This window comes from Cynocephalus volans, chromosome 3 (genome assembly GCF_027409185.1).
Source record: "Cynocephalus volans isolate mCynVol1 chromosome 3, mCynVol1.pri, whole genome shotgun sequence".
In the NCBI taxonomy this organism is placed as follows: domain Eukaryota; kingdom Metazoa; phylum Chordata; class Mammalia; order Dermoptera; family Cynocephalidae; genus Cynocephalus; species Cynocephalus volans.
The window spans coordinates 97,468,022-97,490,026 of NC_084462.1; the positions used below are offsets into that span (position 1 = coordinate 97,468,022).

General features: G+C 43.9%; 1 protein-coding gene across 1 annotated transcript; it reads right to left on the reverse strand.

Annotated features, from left to right (window-relative positions):
* Positions 1-605: 605 nt before the first annotated feature.
* THBS1 (thrombospondin 1) lies at positions 606-16,475 on the reverse strand. The gene is made up of 22 exons (XM_063089149.1): positions 16,336-16,475; positions 15,661-15,756; positions 14,831-15,390; positions 13,885-13,960; positions 13,409-13,605; positions 13,173-13,295; positions 12,050-12,143; positions 10,134-10,307; positions 9,445-9,621; positions 8,943-9,116; positions 8,556-8,683; positions 8,286-8,438; positions 7,610-7,828; positions 7,004-7,111; positions 6,284-6,443; positions 6,012-6,130; positions 4,998-5,232; positions 4,578-4,805; positions 4,139-4,410; positions 3,626-3,723; positions 3,384-3,523; positions 606-2,461 (listed from the first exon to the last, which is right to left on the reverse strand). The coding sequence occupies exons 2-22, from the start codon at positions 15,725-15,727 to the stop codon at positions 2,454-2,456; spliced, it is 3,510 nt and encodes a 1,169-aa protein (XP_062945219.1). The 5' UTR covers positions 15,728-15,756; positions 16,336-16,475; the 3' UTR covers positions 606-2,453.
* Positions 16,476-22,005: the final 5,530 nt, after the last annotated feature.

The following is a 22,005-nucleotide window of genomic DNA, read 5'->3' on the forward strand; positions in this document are numbered from 1 at the left end:
ATAAAATGTGAAATTGTATTCTTCTGGGCCCCATGACTTAGGAGTCATTTCTCTTTTATATGTTTTAAAATGGCAGGCTAATTTATTGTGTTGTTCTTTTAGTCCATAAATCCAGCAAATATCTATTCTAAGCCTAAGCCTGAGCAACTCAGTCTTTCTAAATTGTGTGAGAACTGTGACTGTTACTGTTACACACTGTGATTTCTTTTTGTGTCTGCTATACTGGTTTAAGAATGGTACTTACCCATACCTCATAATACAAAGCTAGTAGAGAGCAAACAAACATGGATACGGTAAGTATAAATATAAATTTCATATGATTTATTGTTGTTTCTTGTACATAAGAAACAGTAATATACAACGTACACTGCTTTAGAATGTAAAATGGATAAAAACGTGTACAAAAAAAGCACATTCCTAGAAAAAGGTATTGGCAAATAGTAAAAACTGGGGGATAAAAAGCAAAAAACAAATCAAAACAAAACAAAAAAAGAGAAAAACCAACAATTCTTCAATTCAGTGTGCAAACATTATATAAAAATAGAAATACTAACTCTACAGGCAGTATTTCTTGATAAATTATTTAAATAGCATATCTACACAATCTGAGATATCTATTCCAATGGCAATGAGAAAATAATTTATAAAAATAAAGCAATGGTATACAAGATGATAGAAAAAACATAACTTTCAGAAATTGTATTTAACATTTCAATGCTATTTCTTTATTGGGAATACTTTTCTGCAAAGAACTTTCATACTATGTACAACATTGACTTTTTTAGGTACTACAGTAGCTTTAAGTTTGTTAGACACTTAAACTCTTTCTGCTTAATCCAAAAATTCTTTACTCAGTCACACAACAAATGAGGTAATATTTGTATATAAGTTTCACCTTTGTCATTTTTTTTCTCTTTTGGAAAAATGAAAAAAAAGATAAGCGTATATGCTTTTCTTCTCCCTGGAAATAGGCACAAGGGATGGTGTAAAACAGATTAAAGAGCTCATGGCTTTTTTTGCAATCTAAAAAACTTGTTAATGGACAACCAACGGATTCCACTTGAAAAGACGAAACAAAGAAAAAAAAAAAAAGAATTCCAAATCATTCACTCTAAGCACAAAATGAAGCACAAAGTTATGCTGATTTTCCTTGTGCCATTCTTGCAAGAGGTTTGCTGATACATCTCAACTACCTGCTCTCAATCACTTTCCATATGAAACCTAAATTCCAGGTAGAACAGAGTTAATAAATAATCTGTATTTACAATCTTACAGTCATGAAGACTCATAACAAAGATGATATGGATAGTCCTTTCGCTTCTTCCTGTTCCATGAATAATCCTTCAGACAGATCCTCCAGAATAGGTAAAAAATAAATATTTTACATTGTAAAGCATTTGTAAAAAAAAAAAAAAAAAAAAAAAAAAAAATTGCTCAAGAACCTATTCTAAAAGAGAGAATTGAAAAACTCCATAATTCAGGAGAAAGGAGAGAAAAGGAATGTTTTAGTTAGGTTGATAATAACTTTGTGCCTTTCTAACCATAAAAATTTTAAGCACATCTGCCCTTCCCTTTGGGAGGCAGCTGGTGCTCACTGAGATGGTAAGTTGTCCTATTTTGCTGCTACATCTGCACAAGCTACATTTGGAATAAAACCAACACTTTCAGTGTGACCAGACAATGGCAGCCAGCCCTGCATTACACTGGTTCAATTCTGACTCCCTATTCTGGCCACTACAGGTGATATGAAAGGGGCAGGGATCAGGGAGGAAGTCCAGAAGCCAGTCTTTTCCTCCCGTCCCTGCGTCTCTTTAAGTGCCTATTTACGTGGGTTAATCAGCTAACACCAGTCAGCATCATGAAATCCAGCAATAGTCTTTCAGGGGATTTCACAAAATCCCCTGGTAATGATTTAGTACCAAACATGTAACAGTTCCTCCACATTTTCTTCATACAGTCGTCTTTTGGGAACGCACCCTCCTCCTGGTGCTTTGACCCCTGCTCCCCCTATTCCTAAGAGAGTATGTCAGAGGTGGTTTTGTTTCCTAATTCTAGTGAGTCCTCCCTTCTCTGACATGCCTGGAAATGCTTTTGAGTCCCCTGCTCAGAGATGGCCTCACAATAGCACCCTGCTCTGTGACAAAAGCAAAGTAAGGCAGGCATCTTTCCAACTGAATCAAGAACATGCTTTTGCCTTTTCAAAAGCAAGCCAAAGTAATTGTTTCTATTCTTGGAAGATGTCTTCTCGTTCACTGGAAGCTGAATGCTGAGTCTGTTTTTGAAAACTGCATTTTCTTGAGGCAGGTCACATGTTCTAGGAGTCCACACCGATGCAAGCAGAGAAAAAAGGAAGGCAAAGAGAAGTGATCCTGGGGGTTTTCTCAAGTCCATGGTCCCAGAAGGTGCAACATCAGCATTGGTTATGATCAGTCTTTTGATCAACAATTTGATGATTAGGAATCTGTTAATATATAAACAAATAAACATAAATACATAAATGAAAACTTTAATTCATAAAGGCACAATCATCTTAATATGAGTTAGTAAACTAATAACTTAGGGAGGGATAGCTCTGCTTTTGTAATGACAAAAACATAATTGAAGATTGTTCAAATATATTAACATTTAATTTTATTAGCTGACATTGATGCTAGGAGATTGACACAGCATGACCTTCCAGACATTATGCTTTCTAAGGCTGTTAATGTTAAAAGTTTAGGGAGTTTTATTTTAAAAAGGCAGTCAAGTTATATCATAATTTAAATATTTTTTGATTAAAATTAACCATCTTTCTTTGATCTTATTGGCATCAGGCCTTGGCCCATTAAATACTTATTAAGCATTTATTTTGTGTTAGGTCCAATGCTGGACTCAGACAAAGCTTAAGTAATTACTGAGTGAAAAAGAATTGAAAAAAACAAAATAAAACAAAAAGCTTAGGTTAATAGTGAAAATTAATTTAACATGCCAATATGAAGGCAACACTCCTTTCCCCTTTTTGTATATAGAGAAAGGTTGTGAAAGACAACTTTGTGCTGTGATGGCATGAAGAAAACTAAAAGCAGTATGTAAGATATATATATACATAAAATTTTAAAGAAAAGTATTATTAATGAGGTCTAAAATATACAGGAGCTTGTCTGCAGTTTACCTTTGCACTGTGCATGAAGAACAGAGATTGCTAAGCAAATTAATATTGTTAATATTTTATAAGCCACAGTTTGTAGACATTATTTCATTTTTATCACTATGTCCTCAAAAGCAAAATATGAATAACCCTTCTCTAAAATAGTCTTTAAATCAGACTCTGCCATAATTGTCATCCTCAATATTAGTCTGAATTAGAGATGTCAACGGTACATTCACTGTAATTTTGCTCCTACCTCTACATTCATATTTCAGGTCGGAGAAGAACACCATTTCTTGAGAGAAGACAAACAACCCTAGCCTGCCACCAGCATAGGTTTTGTCGTAGATGGGACCTGAGTCAGCCATGATTTTCTTCCCTTCATACATCACCACTCTGCAGGGGAAAAAAAAATCTCATTAGTGACACTGCTACTTTTTGGTCTTTTTTTTGTCCATCAGTGTGACTGTAAATGAAATTTAACCAGTGCAATTTTACCTGATGAAACCCGTCTTTGGCCTATGGCTGAGACGCCATCTGTAGGCAGTGAAATCTTTCCAGCCTATGTGACGAGGGTCATGCCACAGGGTGCGCACCTGATGGAAAAGCAAAAGAAAAGGTTGAAACATAGCTCCATCAGAAGACTTACATTTCATTCCGTAAGAAACAGTGCGTGAAAGGTACTGTGTTGACCTAAATTAGAAGGCTGCGATGTAGGCTTTCTTCCAAGGCCTCTCTCATTTGTTGTGTGCATATAAAGCAGAGAGAGAAGGGAAAGGAGCTTCTTTGAAAAGGCTGAAACTGCCACTGGATTTGAAGGGTCACTCTCGGTCACGGCGAGCTCCCTTCTCAGACACTATTGTTTTACAAAGCAGAGATTAATGCTCCAGTTGGTGATGCTGGGAACTTTATATCTAAGACTCCCTGTTGGGAGTGTGGGCCAGAGCGGTGTCCCCAGTGCTAGTCAAGCACCTGTCATCTCGCTCCCTTCTGTAGGGAATTGCTCCTCACCTGGCCAGGGGTGTTTCCTGTGTGCCACAGGGCGTTCCGCAGGTGCTCGCCAGGTCCTGTGGTGGAATTCACAACTTTCACAGAAAGGCCCGAGTATCCCTGAGCCCTCGTGGGGTTGGTGTCCCAGTAGGACTGGGTGACTTGCTTCCACATCACAACGTAGAAGCGGCTACTGGACTGGTAGCCAAACACAAATCCAGCATAGTCATCATCTCTTTCAGTGTTGATGAAGAAAGTGCCACTGAAGTCCACAGCATTAAACTCATCATAACCTGGAAGATTAGGCAGAGCCAGGTTAAAACCTGCAGCCTTTAGAAGGTTCTCGGTTACATTCCCAGACATTCTTAGTACCCACAGGGACAGTTGCAGCTGCCGGATTTTATATTTGCTTCCTTCCCGTGCATGCATTAGCTTCTTGATCTCAGAGCTCACTACTCACCTATAGCAAGTCCAGGATCACAGTTGACAGTCTGGACGAGTTCTTTACCCTGATGGCGTACAACCCAGTTAGGGTCATTTTGAGATGTCCCTTTAGGATCCAGAGGAATCATCTGGAATCGGCGGAAATCAGTCTCACTGATATCAACATTCTCAGGACAGATGTCATCGATGTCTGGCACATTGTCATTGTCAAAATCATCTTTGCAAGCATCACCTCGGCCATCACCTAAAGTCAAAAAGGCAAGACCTCAGTGAAATTGTGAAATGCTATATTACTAGTGTCAGAAATTCACTATCTTGTCAAAGTTGGCATTTAGTCACTTCGTCCTCTCAGTTGCCTTCAGCTTTGTTTTTATTTTCTCAATCTGGACAGCCATAGTGTCAGATACTCTCTTAAAAAGTAACTGTGCTGACTCACCATCAGAGTCCTTCTGGTCGGGATTGGGCACAAGTCTGCAGTTGTCTCTGTCGTCAGGAATGCCGTCATTGTCATCATCATGGTCACAGGCATCTCCCTTGCCATCTTTATCATGGTCAGCCTGGTTGGCATTGGGCACGTAGGGACAGTTGTCCAGATTGTTCTGGTGGCCATCTTCATCAATATCCTGATTATTGTCACAAGTATCTCCAATGCGGTCTGAGTCAGAGTCCAGCTGAAAGAGAGACATAAATGCAGGGTAAAGCAAACTATAAATCATTAATGTTAAAGACAACACTAATATTCTCCCAACAGAAAAAATTCTCCAATGTTTGATATGTCCAGCGAGGTTTCATGTCTATTTATATACTACTGCAGAAAGATAGTTAATTTAATTAGCAATTAAATTTTAAAAGTTTTTGTCCCATGATCCTTGTTTTCATATGAAAATCTGAGGAGAGATATTTGAAGGTTTTTTTAATATAAAACTTTCTAAATAAAATTAAATAGAGCTATTTAATCACTAAGGATGGAATGCAGTGCTAACTGCTTATATCTTAATGTTAAATGAAATTCTCTGGGTACATTTTGTAATTTTCATTGAAGGTTTCAATTTTAAAACTATTGACATGTCAACTTCTACTCTAGGTGGTGAAATCATGGAAACATGGCCATCTCTTAGTTTTATATATAATTACTATTATAGAATTATCAGTCACAGATCTCTGCTTTGTATAATTTATTTTAACAACAGTAGATCACGCTGAGCAAGAAAAATAGACCTTACAGACGACAAGATTGAAGGTACAAGATGTTTACGCTACAGATCTATGGGACTCTTTAAAGGGAGCTCATATCTGGCAAACTGTTTACATGAACACGTTGCAATTGGCTATGAGAACACTGACAGCCATGGTAATGAAAATGTTTGAACTCTATTAAACTCAGTTTTTAAAGGCTTAGGAAGGAATGTCCCAACACTTTACTGAGAGACTCTAAAAGGAATCCACCTACCTGATCTGGATTGTGTTCCAGGGGGCAGTTGTCACATTGATCTCCAACCCCATCCATATCAGTGTCCCTCTGGTCCACATTGTAGACATACTGGCAGTTGTCTCGTTCATTGAAGATACCTACAGAGAACAGGGGACAAATAAGAGCTGGGATCTCCAGCCTTGGATGTTTCGACCAAATGCATACTAATGGCCAGGACCAGAGAGAAATAAGTTGAAAGCTGTCCATGTTCCCCATCTCCTCTGGGCCTGCTGAGCCAGGGAGCGCCTTACCATCTCCATCAATGTCTGCAGCACAGGCGTCCCCTTCCCCGTTGTTGTCTGTGTCTGCCTGATCTGGGTTGTGGTTGTAGGGGCAGTTGTCACAGCGGTCTCCCACGTCATCTCTGTCGTAGTCATACTGGGCTGGGTTGTAATGGAATGGACAGTTGTCCTGCAAGGAGAAAAAATGGAGCATTCTACAACAGTGCCTGTGAAACTAGCTCAAGTCTCAAGCCATGTGCATACTGGGTATACAATTGCAAAAATCTGTAATAATTATTTCCTACTTAGTAGATAGACTAATTGAGTACTCAGTGTAAAATGATCACTATAAAAGTTAAAAGCCAGGACATATTGAATGAAAAGTGGATTCCTTTTGGTTACAAGTCAGTGAGATATAAAATATAATCCCATCATCTCAGTCTCAGTATGCCCAAAGTAAGTTTTACTGTGATTGAGATATGACATTTGAAATGAATCTGGGGAACAAAGTGTCATTTGTTTTTACATTGTAATTTCTCTCTCAACTGGGGGGGGGGTAGGTGGGAAGGTGTGGTAAAAAACAAAACCTTCATTTAAAAATTCTCTTGGCAATGTCAATGAGTAATTTCTAATTATCCTGTGTAACAATTTTTATGTTTTTGGCTATAACTCTGTAATTTCCTTGAATCCTAAAGTGTTTCAGGCTGTTGCTGAACTGAAAAGATAAAAGAGGAATGGAAAATATTTTACCCTATCATCTGGAATTTTATCATTGTCATCGTCATCGTCACAGGCATCGCCGATTCCATCCTTGTCATAGTCCTCCTGCCCTGAGTTAGGAAGGTTGGGGCAGTTATCCTAGGAAAGAGAAGACACCTGTTAGAGCTCCAGTTTGTGTTTCCTTTGCTTAGCTCATGCATGAAGGAGCACACTGGGATATTCTAAACAGAAGGAGAATGGAGAACTGCACTGTAACAGTATATTTTTTTTATGGGAAGACAAAAAATGAAATGTTTTCTTGGGGGATATACATGTAGAATGTGTATAAGTGCTCTAAGCTGTGTAGATGCTATGAACACAAGTCATACTCTGCTGGTATTTGGTACATTAGAGAACACTTTTTTGGACAGAAGAATCAACCGACTATGGGACAAAATTGCCAAAAGCACCTGCCCCGTTCACATTCTTGGCATCAAATGATTTAATATTAATGAGAATTAAAGCCTCTCTGCCTTTGGGAGATTCAGTCTTTCAATTTCATTTTCAAACTTTAAGCATTTAAAATTCCTTCGCATGTTCTTTTCATAAGGGTAATGTGCCTTCTTTTTGGGAGCACATGAGGGAAGCTGGCTGTACCTTTTTGCAGTGGTAAGTTGCATTGGCCACGCACACCAGGTCCTCATTGGGCCAGCCATCGAGGTCTGTGTCCTCCCCACAGATGATGCCATTGCCAGCATAGCCGGGCTTGCACTCGCAGCGGTACATGGGGTCACTGTAGTGGCCCAGATAGTTGCACTTGGCGTTCTTGTTGCAGTCATGTGTCCCCTCTGTGCAGGGGTTGCGGGGCTTGCACACCTGAGGGTACAACATCCTGATGTTAGGCAGAGCATTCCAGAGTCCCCAGCTACTGCAGAAACAAGAGCCCAGATTCCTATCATCTCCAACTAGACAGAGGCTCCATAAGGGAGAGAGTGAGTTACCTCCATCCTTCCTCATTCTCCCCCTGAGAATGTCCAGGCTACAGGTGGACTCTGCCTTATGCTTGTTTTTCTTGGAATTGCTCAGCACCTAGGCATTTACAAGTCCACCTGCTCATGATGTATTCCAGAGTAGCGTTTTCAAATATGGTGGAATATTTTTCCCCTTCAGGATTTACCAATGAATTTTCTAGTCATATTTCTGAAACTAGAATATACATTCATCCCCTCCCCCTGTTTTTTGAAGGATACATAGTGATATTCCTCTCTCTTTTAATTGTTTCAGTCAAGGTCAGCTCTCTTCTCCCCTGGTCTACCAGTTTAGTATGCTGTACCTGTTTGTTGGCTGTGGCATGTTCAACACCCTGGCCGAAGGGCTGTGAGCCGGTGAAGCGTGGTGGGCAGGGCAGGCAGTTGTAGCCGGGGTCCGTGTTCTCACACCTGTGCTCTCCATTGTGGTTGAAGCAGGCATCAGGCACTAATTTGCACTATGGAGGAAGTTAAGAGTTTGCTTGATGTTTAGAAAACACTGCCATAAGGAAATGACTAGGACAGGTTAGCTGCTTTCCTAGATGTAGTAATAACTCGAGCCATCAGTGCCTCACCTCATCAACATCTTTGCACTGGATGCCATTTCCACTGTAACCAGGGGGACAAGCGCCACACTTCCAGCTGCCATCTGGGTAGCTAGTACACTTGGCACCAGCAAAGCAGGGATTGGACAGGCATCCATCTGAGACAAAGAGAGAGAGACAGGTAAATGGCTGGTCTAAGCTGCTGTTACTGCTGTGCTGGGCACTTAGAAAACAATATAGTGTAAAGCTATTGTGGGGTCTGTGTAACTGATATCTCACTGAGATTATGTTGTCCCCTGCATTTTAGAGTAATCAAACCACTCAGGACCAAAAACTAGAACCCCTTTGAATGCTGACTGTGGCATTCAGTAAAATAGAAAGCTCCTAGGGTGGTGGTGTCCTAGGTGCATGGCTCACCAATTGGACAGTCTTGCTTGTTGCAGAGCTGGTTTTCTGTCACATCACCAACGCAGTCCTTGCCTCCAAACTGGGGTGTGGGGTTGTTGCAGAGCCGGCTACGTTTCTGCACCCCTCCTCCACAGGTGACGGTACAGATGTCCCACGGCGACCAAGGACCCCAGCCTCCATTGACTGTAAGATAATGAAGCACATGCAAAAATCACGGTCAATTTTCAAATGCCTTACCTTGCATAGAAGACTCTCCTAAGCCTGTTTAAGAAACTTCTATGATCCTGACAGATGGAAAGAATGTTTGGAAAGAGAGTGAGTTTGAAATGGTTTTCTTTCTGTTTTTCATTAAAAGAAGCTGCTGAGCATGCAGGACTTTGCTTCTGTTTGTTTCTCTAGTAAGTAACCTTTCCCCTTCCATGATCCACTGAACTGGAGGATGCAGGTGCCAGGCAACCAACTGGGCAGAGCTGCCACCTACGCTCAGCCCTGTAACCGAGCTCACACTTACTGGGGCAGGCGTCTTTCTTGCAGGCTTTGGTCTCCCGAGCTTCGCCTTCACATGGTTTCCCGTTCATCTGGGGGCTGGGAGAGTTGCACAGCCGGATCCTTGTGATCACACCATCACCGCATGTCACAGAACAAGATGACCACGGGGACCAGTGGCTCCAGCCACCATCCTGTTTAACTGAAGTGCAAAGCTGATGGTCACAAATGGTGTTGGCGTGCAGCTAGCTAAATAGAAGCCCTCCTCAGAAGCATACAAATATTTCCAGGACATGGTCAATGGCAACTAATCCCCATGTGTAGTAGAAATCAGCTTTTGGCCACATGTTCAAATATCAACATGGAACATTTTCTTCCAGAGGACAGGTAATATTTAGCTGTCTCAGTGGGGTGCTGTTAATAACCTAATGTTTATAGTGTGCTTACTATGAGCCAAGCTCTATGGTCACTGCTTTACATGCATTATCTAAATAAAATTCTCCAAATAACCTTATCAAGAAATATTATCCCCAAGTTGCAGATGAGGCAAGAGCCTCAGAGAGGGTAGGTTGTACACAGATGAGTGGTAGAATTGGGATTCACATCCAAAGATTCTGGCATCTCTGCTGTTAATCTCCATGCTGTGGAGCTGCTCTTGGGATGACAATAGGACAGGCCAGTTGCCCACATCCCTAAGGTGGCCAAGATGCTTACATCTCTTGTCACACTCCTGAATGTGGCAGGTCCGTGTCTGGACTGAGGAGCCCTCACAGCGGTTGTTGAGGCTGTCACAGGAGCGGCCACGCTGCTGGATCCCGTTGCCGCACGTCACAGAGCAGGAGGTCCACTCAGACCATGGAGACCAGCCATCATCTGCAGAGTCACTGGCTGCAAGGGAAACAGAGGCTCCTTTAGTACATGATGATTAAGACAAGCTATTCTTTAGACAGCTCTGTTTAGAACTTCACTTGCCAGAGTGTAAAAAACCAAAACATTTCTTTTTTCTCTCCACTTTATTGATGGATAACTGGCAAATAAAACTTGTATATATTTAAGTACATTGTGAAATGATTACCACTATCAAGCTAACATATCTGTCACCTCATATAGTTACCATTTTTTTGTGTGTGTGGGGAAAACATTTAAGATCTACTCTCTTAGCAAATTTCAAATGTACAATACATTATTATTAACTATAGTCATCATGCTGTACAAGAGCTCCCAGAACATCACATCGAAAGGCTACAGAGCTGCGGGGGTGCGGGATGAAAAACAGTATATTCCATAGGCTGACAGCTAGGGGGTTGATGTCAGGTCACTGTGTGCACAGCAGTGGGGTCATTGGATGCTTTGCCTGGGTCAGTACAGCTGCGTCTTCTCACAGTGAGTGCTCTCCTAGTCCTTGTTTCCTCCTTTCTCCCCTCTTAGCATTTCAAATGAGTTTCCCTTTACTGACTTAAGATTTCTGGGTAGGCATTTCCAGTTTCAGGCTTCCAAGAATGTTAGAGTTTTAGGCAGCTTACAGGGGTCATTGCTGACTGCTAGGGAAGCCAGAGACCATGTGTTTGACAGATGAGCTCGAAGGCAGCCTAGCTGCTGTTGGCCTGTTGGCTGTGGCTCCAACTCGGCCACGAGGTTGGTCAGTTTGTTGTTCCCCTAGCATCTGGGGCCTTCTCTGCACATATTTTCACAAGAGGAGAATGTGTTTGTTTACCATCTGCCCAGGCACCATGACTACAATCACATCTAGCTGTATCAGAAAAAGGATGGAGAACTTGTTTTCTTTTATTATTAGTTAGAAGTTTTCTTAGCAATCCCTGATTCAAGTTCAGAAGTCCACTAGCCCCCAGCCAGCTTCGTCCCTTTAACCCACACCTCAGGTACATGGCGAACAGAAATAGGTACACAAATGATCCTTGGAGTGTCAATATCTCTAACATGATCCCTGGGTGGATTGGTTATTCTGAGCTGTGGCCCTGTGTGTAGGGTGGGGGCAGGGCAAGTGTTACTTCCCTGTTTTCTTATCTTAGTTGTGATGAATCACTTTTATGACTTGTACCTTCTACGTTAAATATTGTCTCAGTGAAGAGATTAACTTATACTGGTAACAAAAACCAGGGATAGGGTGCCATGGAACAATATAGTGCCTTATATCTTTTAGTGCTCTGAAACTCAAATTGCTGTTATTCTCTTAGTTCTCCCATCCCTGCACATAAAATGAGCAAAACATTCAGGCCCAATTCAGTCCAATGCTCACAACATAAGGCTAACAGTTTCTCTAGTTAGCAGATTGTTCTTAACTCTGCCACTAAAATCAAATTCTAAAAACAGTCATCTTAGAACTATTGCTGCTACATACCTCCTTTACTCAAAGCGTAAAATCAGAATCAATAAGCAACACTAAGATCATTATTGCCTATACCATAATCCAGATGGGTAATTAAGAGTTAGTCATAATGGAGTTTTTCGGCTCTATACAGCAGACAGGCCATCAGCTGCTGCAGCAAGAAACTGAATGAAAACATATGATGGAGATGGGGGTGGGGATCCAGTGTTGTGCTCAGTTGTCCAGGATGTATGCACAACTGACCTAGCCCTTGAAAAATGGTTATGCCATTTTAGGAACTTACGCCAACATCGTGGGCAGCATTCTCCATCAGGAACTGTGGCATTGGAACAGGGCATAATGGGGCAGGACACCTTTTTGCAGATGGTAACTGAGTTCTGCAGGGTGAGAGAGTGAGGGGGAAATGGGTTACTGAGCATACTGCAAACAGAAGTTTATGTACTGTAACATTTCCATTACAAGCCAAAGCATGGTCAGGGCTGTAAATGCTCTCATGGAATAATTTTAATAGAAGATCTGTCCCTGTTGTATTTGCAGCCACCACGTAGATGGTTCTAGTACTAGTTACTTGTCACTCCATTTCTTGGAGGGTTCTTTTTAATTGCTACTCAGTCAAGGGTGGAAGTTATAGCACAAAGAATTTATATGAGGAATCAACAAACAACGTGGGTCAAATTTACATCTGAAGTTGAACTTATAAAACTCAGCCGTGACTTCTAAATTTTTATATTTTATCTTTAGGGGGGAAAGAAGATCTATAAGCACTTTCCCCTCATCTATAGATCTGGCTTTATGTGATACTAGAGAAGAATGGGAATTTAATAAAAATAAAGTTGGTTTCCAAATCCAGTAATCCACGATTTGTATTCAAGCTTGACTTTGCTCAATGAGCCAAATAAACTCCCAACTCACTTGCCCCTGCGTGGAGGAAAACTAGAGTGAAATCCACACAGCAGGCAGTGCCATCTGAGCCGAGCAGATGGTGACGTCCTAACAATGGCCGGCTAAGTGATCTGAACAATCAACATTGTATGAAAAGAACCTCTGGGCCATAGCTGAATACAAATCAGGGTTGGGGAAAAAAAAAAAAAGGAATGTTCAAACCAGTTTTATTTACCTGACATTCAACACTTAACCTTTGAACCTAAACAGGTAAATTATTCAGATGTCTTAGTAGATTTGTTCTCGTATATAATTAGCCTGGAGTATAATTAATACTTTGATAAACCTTCTGAGAGTTTAAAGAAAAATTTACAGATGCCACGACTGCATCTTAAAGAAAAACCACTTTGGTGTCAGGCCATGGAACACAGAAAGAACTTGTGTGGCCATTTGGGTATTTCCACAGAGATGTGGCTTCAAACACATGCCATCGACGCTTATTTTAGTTTGTGAAGATCCCTTACCTGACAGCGACACTCGGTGCAGCTATCAACAGTCCATTCCTCATTATTCCTGTACTGAACTCCATTGTGATAGCAGAGGGGAGGCCTCCTCAGCTCATTGGCCAACTCTTTGTTCTCTTCAGTCTAAAAGGGGGAGAATGATTGTTAGTGTCCAACCTCATTTTCAGTCATTTGAGACCATCTGTGATAAACCTTCAAGGGCTCATGCTAATGGGCTGGGAGGGAAGGCCACTGACCACTTTGCGGATGCTGTCCTGCAGCGTAGTCACGATGGTGCGCAGGCCCCTGAGTTCCAGGACCATGTTGGACAGCTCGTCACAGGAGATGCCACAGATGGCTTGCAGGTCCTTTGTCTTGTGGCCAATATAGTTAGTGCGAATGGCAGGGCTGGAACCATTCACCACGTTGTCAAGGGTGAGGAGGACATTGGTAGCTGCCAAGAAACAAACAAAATGAAGGTAGTAGAAGAGCTTCAAACAGATGCTCCCACCAGCCAGCCTCTTGAGTTTTTAGCCATTGCATTGGGGTGAAGGATGCAGGGGGAGGGGATGCCTTTGTGTGGAATACCCTCTGAGGTCACTTTTGTACACCTCTTTACTATGTGACTTGGGGTAATTTATGCACAAACACTATTGCTTAAATTTCTCAGCTTGTTTTTGGTGGAATTCCCCCCTAATTTTCCCATATTTCCTAAAAATAGAGGGGTACTCACAGCTGGAGCAGCCTTTGTTCCTGAGGATGTCTTCTGGTGTGGTCCCAAAGACAAACCTCACATTCTGCAGCACCCCCTGTGGGCAGAGGACACACATTACTTGTAGAATGTTGGGGGCGGGGTGAGGGTGTATGTGTGGGGGAGACTTTCTTTATGCTAGGAAATGCACACAATAGATGTTCTAAAAGCTTAAAAGAGTTCTATTTTAAGATCACTTTGTCAAAATAACACCAACATAAATTGCCAAACAACTTCAAAATCTTAATTGTGTTTTCTGCCAAGTCTTCAGTATTTTACAAAGAATTCAGTTATCAGCCTACTTGGATACACAGGAAATGGAATCTGATACTAAAGGATATAATGACACTTTACAGTGTCAAAGAGTTAAATGTGGCAGTTCAAAGCCATAGTTGCAATGATCTAGAAGTTAAGGCAGGGAAGAACTTGGAATAGCAAATAGCCACTATTTTAACCTTTTATTTGAAACCAGCTGCACGCCGATGAGGAATCAAATGGCAAAACGGTTGTGATTCTGCCCATAAGTATCTGTTTCAAGCAATACTAAAATCGATGGAATGCACTTGAAGAAAGTTATTTTATGAGCATGAGGAGTATCTAAGGCTTGAACAGGCTGACTGCTACAGGAAAACCATTTCTTGTTTCCTTGAATTTTCAAAGTGTGGTTCCCAGACCACCAGCATCAGCACCATTATTGCCTGGTACTTGTTAGAAATGCAGATTCTCAGGCCCCACTCCTGATCTACTGAATCCAAAATCTGGGGATTGGGTGCAGCAGTATGAGCTTTAACAAGCCCTCCAGGTGATTCTGACACTCCCTAAAGTTTGAGAACTGCTACTTTAGTGTCTGGACAGTATTTCCTGTAGCGCTCCTGACAAGTCAGCTGGCTCACAGATGATCCCATGGATCAGGGGGAAGAAGCCTCACCTGGAAATTGTCATTGACGCCTCCCTTTGCGATGCGGAGTCTGGCGATATTGGCCAGGTCCCTGGTGAAGATGCTTTGGATGGGGACATCCAGCTCTGCGTTCTCCATCTTCTCGCAGTCTATGTACAGCTGGGCTCTGTCTTCCTGCACAAACAGGGTGATGCTCTTCCACTGGCCGGTCGCCAGGAGAGCTTCTTCCACTGACACCACATGCTGCTTCCCTTGCACGGTTAGGCTCAGGTCCAGGGTGCCCGCCTTGCCATTGGAGACCACGCTGAAGACCTGGCCAGAGTGGTCTTTCCGCTCCAGGGCCAGCAGTGTGCCCCGGGTCTTCTTCATCTGCCTCAGGGAGGCCAGGAGGAGGAAACCTTTCTCTGCCCGCACAGCATCCACTAGGTCTTGGAACTTGTCATCAGGCACAGGAGGGATCAGGTTGGCATCCTCGATGCGGAAAGCTGGGCTAGAAGGGTCAGGGCCCTTAACCAGTCGGCGCCCAGAGCCCTTGCGGGCAGCCCCAGTGAGTTCGAAGATGTCAAACACACTGTTGTCTCCCCCAGACTCTGTTAGACAGAAGAGGACACACAGTGAGCTTTGTAGGCTGGGGCCAGAGGTGAGTGTTTAGCTCTGAAGGGTGGGACCTGTGGGACCAGAGGGACAGGGTGAAAACACCCAGCAACTACTCAAAAAGCTGAAAAAACACCACGATTAGAACTGAATCAGGGCTTAGGGAGAAACAGTTGGGAGGGGACAGCATGGGAGGGGGCACACACGGTAGAGCCAGGACCCCTGTCCTCTGACCTCCTCCCACTAAAGGTATCACACAAACTCACCTGGAATGCGGTTGGTGCCACACACATGCAGCAGAAGCAGGAGACTGAGTCCCCAGGCCAGCCCCATGGTGGAGCTGTTTGTGCCCAGCAGGGAGCCTGTAGGAGGAAGTATAAGAGCCCAGGGTCAGAGACCACCTAAGCAGGGAGGGTGGGCAAAAACTGGGGGCTGGGCCCTGGCGATCCCTCTTTGACCCCACATTTGCTGGAACGAGGAACAACAGGATTTATTTTCCAAAGGCATCACACACACACACACACAGACACACAAACACAGCGTGAGAGAGGTGGAGGAAGGAGATTGTGGTTTTAAAGTCTGGGGGGGACAAGACCAACAATCTGGGGCCTTTTCCTTGGGTGGTCAAGGGTGAACTCGATCAGGAGATGTAGTTGGGGAGGGGTGTGGGGAAACAGAGATTCTTCCCGGGAGGAGTAATATAAAGGTTCAGGGAGGACGTGGAGAATAAGGAAATCATGGGGTGTCCTGCTGACAAGCTGGTTTGTGAACCCCAATGCTGGAGAGGATGGGTCTGGAGTCTTCCCATGAAAAGTCTCCCAGCGGCGGGGAGGGACAGGATGGACCAGGCGGAGGGGGAGAGTAAGAGATCTGGGGACCGCTGACCGGCCAAAGCGGGCCAGGGCAGCGCTGGTCCTCGGTGGCCGCCTGGGACCGCTTACCTGCGTGGACGCGGCGCTGCGGTCGGGAGGGCGGCGAGGGCGAGCGAAGGGCGCCGAGTCCTGGAGAGGCGCCGGGGGAATCGGCGGCTGGAGTCGGAGGCTGCGCCGGGAGAGCTCTCCGGGGCCTGAACGCGCAGGCCGGCTCGGGGGCAGTGGCTGGCGAGGCGGAGGAGCCCCGCGCTTTTAAAGGGGCGCGCACATTCCTGGGGAGACCTCCGGCCAATGGGCTGCGGCCGGGCAGGAAGCGGCGGGGGGGCCAGTCTGGGTTCCTCTCTCCGCCCCCCGCTGCCTGGCGCGCGGCTTTCCAGCTAGAAAGTGGAGGGGGAGGCGGGGGTCGGGCACAGGAGCACTGCGACGTCTCAGAAAAATAGGTGCCCGCCCACGCAGCGTTGGCGCCCAGGGCTCAGCACGTCGGCTCCTGCGCCACGCGGGCCCGAGGGATCGGCGTGAGCATCCCGAGCAGTGGCCCGGCTTTGGCGACCACCCAAGGCCCTCGGGGCGGCTCTGGGGCAAGCCCGTCTCCTTGAATGCCTGGCGATGGCCGAGGGGTGGACACTTGAGACAGAACCTGTTTTGTTAAAAAAAAAAAAAAAAAAAAAAAGGGGGGCTCGACGGAGTAAATGGGACCACGAGAGAACAGTCGTTAAAAAAGCCGCCTCTTGGGTACTTGTGGACCCTGTCGCCCATCCGTCCCGGTGGGATGGGGGACCACACGTCCTCTGCACACCGCACTCCCGCCTCGCCCGTACCCCTGCCCTCCGCCTGACCCCCTGCGGGAGGTGAGAGCGTGTCTCGCCGGGCCGGCGGGGCGATGTACAGAGCTCGCCTTCCTGCTGCCCGTCGGGGCACGCGTTCCCGCAGCGGCCGCCCAAGTCCCCGCCAAAGTCGCTTCTCCCAGTTGTTACGGCGCTTCCACGGCTTGCCGCTTGGGGGCGGTATGCGCACTCTGATTAAGGACACCCGAGACGGCTACTTATTTCTCGTCGGGAATTTTAAGGAAACTTACTCGTATCCAGTTCCCTCAAGCCAAAATTGAAATTGTGTCTTGAAAAACAGTTTTTGTGCCCACTCGTGCTTCTTAACGTGACTCCTGGTTGGAGAATTTGCAGAACCATCTGTCTCCAGGGTCTTAAAACTATTTACAGAACAGACCAATAGAGTAATAAATTACCCTCTGCCTATTATTTTATTTCTTTTTCCTCCCTAAACGTTCTTTTCATTCTTCGGCTACTGAAACCGAGGTGTGGGTTACATTTCTGTGGGTGCACACATTGCCATGAGAGCTGCTGCCTAGTGCTTCTGTCATTGGAAGTCTGGTCTCCAAGCTGCTGTCCCAAGCCAGCATGACTCCAGCTTCCTGGAATTCCATTCATCTCTTTGGGATGGGACGTCAGCAGTCACTGCCTCCCGTGCTGAGGTCTTGCACTATCAGGCTGGCCCTGAGCCTAGGGCACAGGTAGAGCTTCACCAAATAAGGATGTCAGCACAGAGTGGGGGCGTGGGGGGGAACCCCTAGGGTTCACCTCCCTTCTTAGCACTTGAACCTGGCAGGATTCCTAACTACTGGAAACACCCACGAGCTTACACTCATCAAACAGCAATTTCACTTTTCTTGTGTAGGAGTGTTGTGTGGTAAGTGATGTGTGTGTGCATGTGTGTGTGTGTGTGTTATGGAGTGTTTTCTCGTTAACTCAATATTTACATCAAGTGCCTCCAGAAGATAACAATATGTTTCTAAGGCACATGTTCATTTGCTGGATTTCAGATGTTGAGAGGAAGGAACAAAAGTTTCTATGGGATGGTTAGTCAAATCAGATTCCTGTCCTGGAAATCATAGGTAGTAATTCATTCAAACAGATTTGAAGATTCCAAGGTTAGCAGCCATACGTGTCCTGCCTCCTCCTCCTTCCCCAGCCTCTGGTTTGCTCTTTGAAATCTGATTTTTTTCCCCCCACTTGCTACTAATTCTTCTTGATGCTGGTTACTTAGAAACAGTTCTCAGAGGTATGGGCAGCTGATGGTCCCAGGCTCCTCTGGCTGACTTGGTAAGTTTATACAGATCAGATGAGGGCTTGAGGTCCAGCAGAGGCCCACAAAAGCAGGCTACATCTTTTATGAAAAGATCATCTCCCCTAGGCTTAGCTGCACTCACTGCCCCTTCAAACTGCACGCTGCCATGACAGGGACTGCAGGAATGCCTCTGGAGTTTTGTTGAACTTGTCTTCTTTCAACAAAACAAGGAGAAGAATTTTAACCTTCTCGTTTTTACCTTCTCTGTTTTTCCTAAAAACAGGAGAGTGACCTGTATGGTGGCAGGGAAGAGCTTGGGTATAGGAGCTATTTATCTGAAACACAAAGCCCTTCCCTAAATCACGGTTCTCCAGTTGTTCTGGGTGGAAAAGATGGGTCACAGAGGAGGGGGTGTCCGGCACCTGTTAGGAACTGACCCGCATTCCTGCTTCAAATATTTCTGCAAATATTCCCCAGAAACCTCACGTACTCTGGGAAGCTTTGAGAGAAGCAGGAATGGGCAAAGGGAAAAGAAAACCTTCCACCTTCAATGGAAGGGATATTGTCCCTTTTGTGGGCATGTGTCTCCTCAGCCTAGAAACACTGAGATTTCAGGCCAATTAACTGACATGTGCCCAAGTGATGGACTGTTCAGGGAGAGGGCCCCGTTCTCTTTTTGCCGAGCTGTCATCCTTGAGGATTACTTACTTAAACTAAAATCATAAGGCACACGGCATTTCACTATAGGATTTCCTGTTTCCAAGTTTTCCTAATTGGAGGTGGGATTAACCTAAATACATTGTCAGTAAATAGGAAAGGACTGTCAGTAATAGCTAATTTAAAAATTCCATGTAATTAAGGAGAGCAAGATAATTGAGAAAAAAATATTTTGTTTATCTAGCAAAGAACAGCAAGGTGGGCTGTGGTTTTGTGTAGGGATTTTAAAAAGTATTGGAAATGTTCAGCTGTGAAAAACTGTTTAGAAGTGTGCAGCAACCCCAATTCATTGTAGTCTAGAATAGTATCTCCAAAATCATAGGATCTCCAAAATGAAGACATCATAAATTCATTCCTTCCGAATATTTTCCCTAGATCACAGTTTATAGTTGTTTTATCTCAGCTGTCAGAGCCAAAGGGAAGTTACCAACAGAATTTTCTTATCCTTCAAACACTCATTCTAGCTCTCCCTCTTACATGAGGTATTCTCCAGAGGCTCTGTGTTGTATTGTTTCTTCTTTCTGTGACATTTTGAAGCATGCATTATTTCTGTCATATAACCGTACACCACACATAGCATTCAGTATATATGTAGCAATAGCAGCATTTTTGGAAATAATGAAGGATTTCCTAAAAGTGAGGATTATAACACATTGGAATGTTACTGAGATAGATTGTGAAATGTTTTCTGAATGTCTTCATCAATAGTATGGATTAGGTGGTTAAGCTGGAATCCTGGGCTACGTGTGTTCTCACCCACTGACCTGGAGATTCATTGAGTGAGCCGCAGAGGTCTCTGACGAGAAAAGAAGTCTATGAGTCTGCAAATGCATGAAACAATGGAGTTCCCAGGACTTTCATGACAGAGTTTGTTTCTGAGGCTGATGAAACACATTCCTCCTAAACAATTTAACTTTTCTGAAGTTCAACGTGCTATTTCAAACCACCCACTTATGAATTATAATTTTTCAAATTTTCTGGACAGTCTTCACATTGCAGTCCAGATTAAGTGATTTTTCCAAGCTTTCTGTTATTGTTTTTTTCCTTGGAAGAAAATTATGAGTGTCAGTTAAAAGTAAGACAAGCAAACATAAGAAAAAATCAACTATTGCTGAGAAGTGCTGGGATTGTGTGAAAAATTTTGAAGATTGAATATGACATGGAGATTGGCATCCAATTTAAGTCTGGATGAAAGACTCACGTGCCACTGGAAAATGTGAACAGAAACCAATGGCTGGGTCACTGGGCCTTTGTTTAAAGTGATATCAATCTCTTGGGAGGTTGTTTTTTCCCTTTTTCCTTTTTAAACAGTGAGATCATGACAACTTGCATTTTGTAGAACTGAGCCAAAAGAATTGTCACTCTTTCTAATTTAAGGGAATGAGTGTACAGCCTGAAAAAAAGCTTTTAATTTTATTATGACACCGAGGATAAACACTGCTGCTTCCCAGGGAAGAGTAGTACACAGAGGAAACTTTTTCCCTTTTATCTTTCCCCCACTTCCCCCTTGCCTTGTCTTCTCTACTCTTTTCCTTCCTTTCCCTTTTCCTCTTTCCTTTGATTCCTTCCTTCTCCTTTCTCTTCTCCCTCTCTGAGGTCGGTCCTGAGGACGACACTCAGTGACGCAGCTAAAGCACTTAGTTCGTTGTTCTCAGTGACCTGGAGTTTACCTGCTGGAGTGTGAAGTCCTGACTTTCCTCAGAACTCTGATCTCCCTCCATCACCCCCTTGTCCCAAGACTTGAAGGCAGAGGGTGGCTGTGACTTCTCTCTTCCTGTTTCCCTTGTCACTAGGTCCATCCTTCCCTAGGGTGTGCTGTTCTGTGCTTTGAGCCTCGTGACCTTGTTGCAGAGGTGGATTTACCAAGAAGCTGATGAGCTTCAGGGCCCCTCATGTGCCTGGGCTCCTTCCAAGGCCCTAGAGGGGCCCTAGTGAAGTGTTCATGTGGCCATAGGCTTAATGACATTTGCAAAGGTAAGATGTTTATCACAACTGGTTAAGTCCACTGACTCTTCCATTTTAACTTGCGTTTGTCACACTTCTTCTCCTGGAGGAGGGTTCGAGTGACTCTAGGCATCTTTTTGGATGTGACTAAGAAGACATAGTAGAAAGATATATCTGTGTGGCTCGCAGTCACGTCTATGGGCAGTGACGTAATTGCTAGCCATCCTGGGGCTGGAATGGCTTCCGTGAGTCATCCTGTTGCCCACCTGGTGTCCTAACCTGACGTGTAGGCTTAGAGGTCATATCATGATAGGACGTATCAGCCCAGAGTGGCTGACACTGGATACACGTGGGTAATAGAAGAGGAACAAAATCTGAAATGTCTGGAGCTGGAGGATAGTCTGTGGAAAAGTGTTTAAGAGGTGGAAAATACAAATATTTTGTTATTTATTTATTTTTTACTGTATTTTGTGGTATTAGTTTTTTACTTTGTTGACAATTTTCTCATTCTAAATAAATATTCATTTTTAACCTAATTTTGAATTTGTGATTTTATGTTATTTTTCTAAGACAAAGACCCCTTAAATTGTATACATTTCAGGCCCAAACTACTTGCACCCTCCCCTGGAGGAGGGGGAAAGGAGGGAGATTGAAGAGGGAGAAAGCATGCGGAGCGTCTCCCGGGACCACAGCAGAGGCAGGGGTGTAAGAGGCGATCTGGGCCAGGGTGCCCAGGAGTTCCATCTTTTGCTGCCTGTGCTCATGTGCATGTGAGCTAGACATTAATAAGTACACGGTATTGGGAACACTGTAGACATGGACACTTCTACAGACATTGGAGAATAAATTAAGCCAGAGGGGGGAAGAGGAAAGTGTAATTTAGCTGTGCTAATTCTAATAATCTTCATGAATTGCTTACCCCCACTTCCTAATTACTATGTTGCAGAATAATAATTACATACACCAATTAATGTTTCAGATTAACTTGCCTAAGTTTTA

Bases quoted from the DNA above. Each gene is read 5' to 3' on its own strand.
- THBS1 (XM_063089149.1), bottom strand. From the start codon at position 15,727: ATGGGGCTGGCCTGGGGACTCAGTCTCCTGCTTCTGCTGCATGTGTGT. The intron at 13,961-14,830 runs GTGAGGCTTCTT...CTCTGCCCACAG, and splicing joins GCGTCAATGACAATTTCCAG to GGGGTGCTGCAGAATGTGAG. The intron at 7,112-7,609 runs GTACAGCCAGCT...TCTCTTTCCTAG, and splicing joins CAACTTACCACTGCAAAAAG to GATAACTGCCCCAACCTTCC.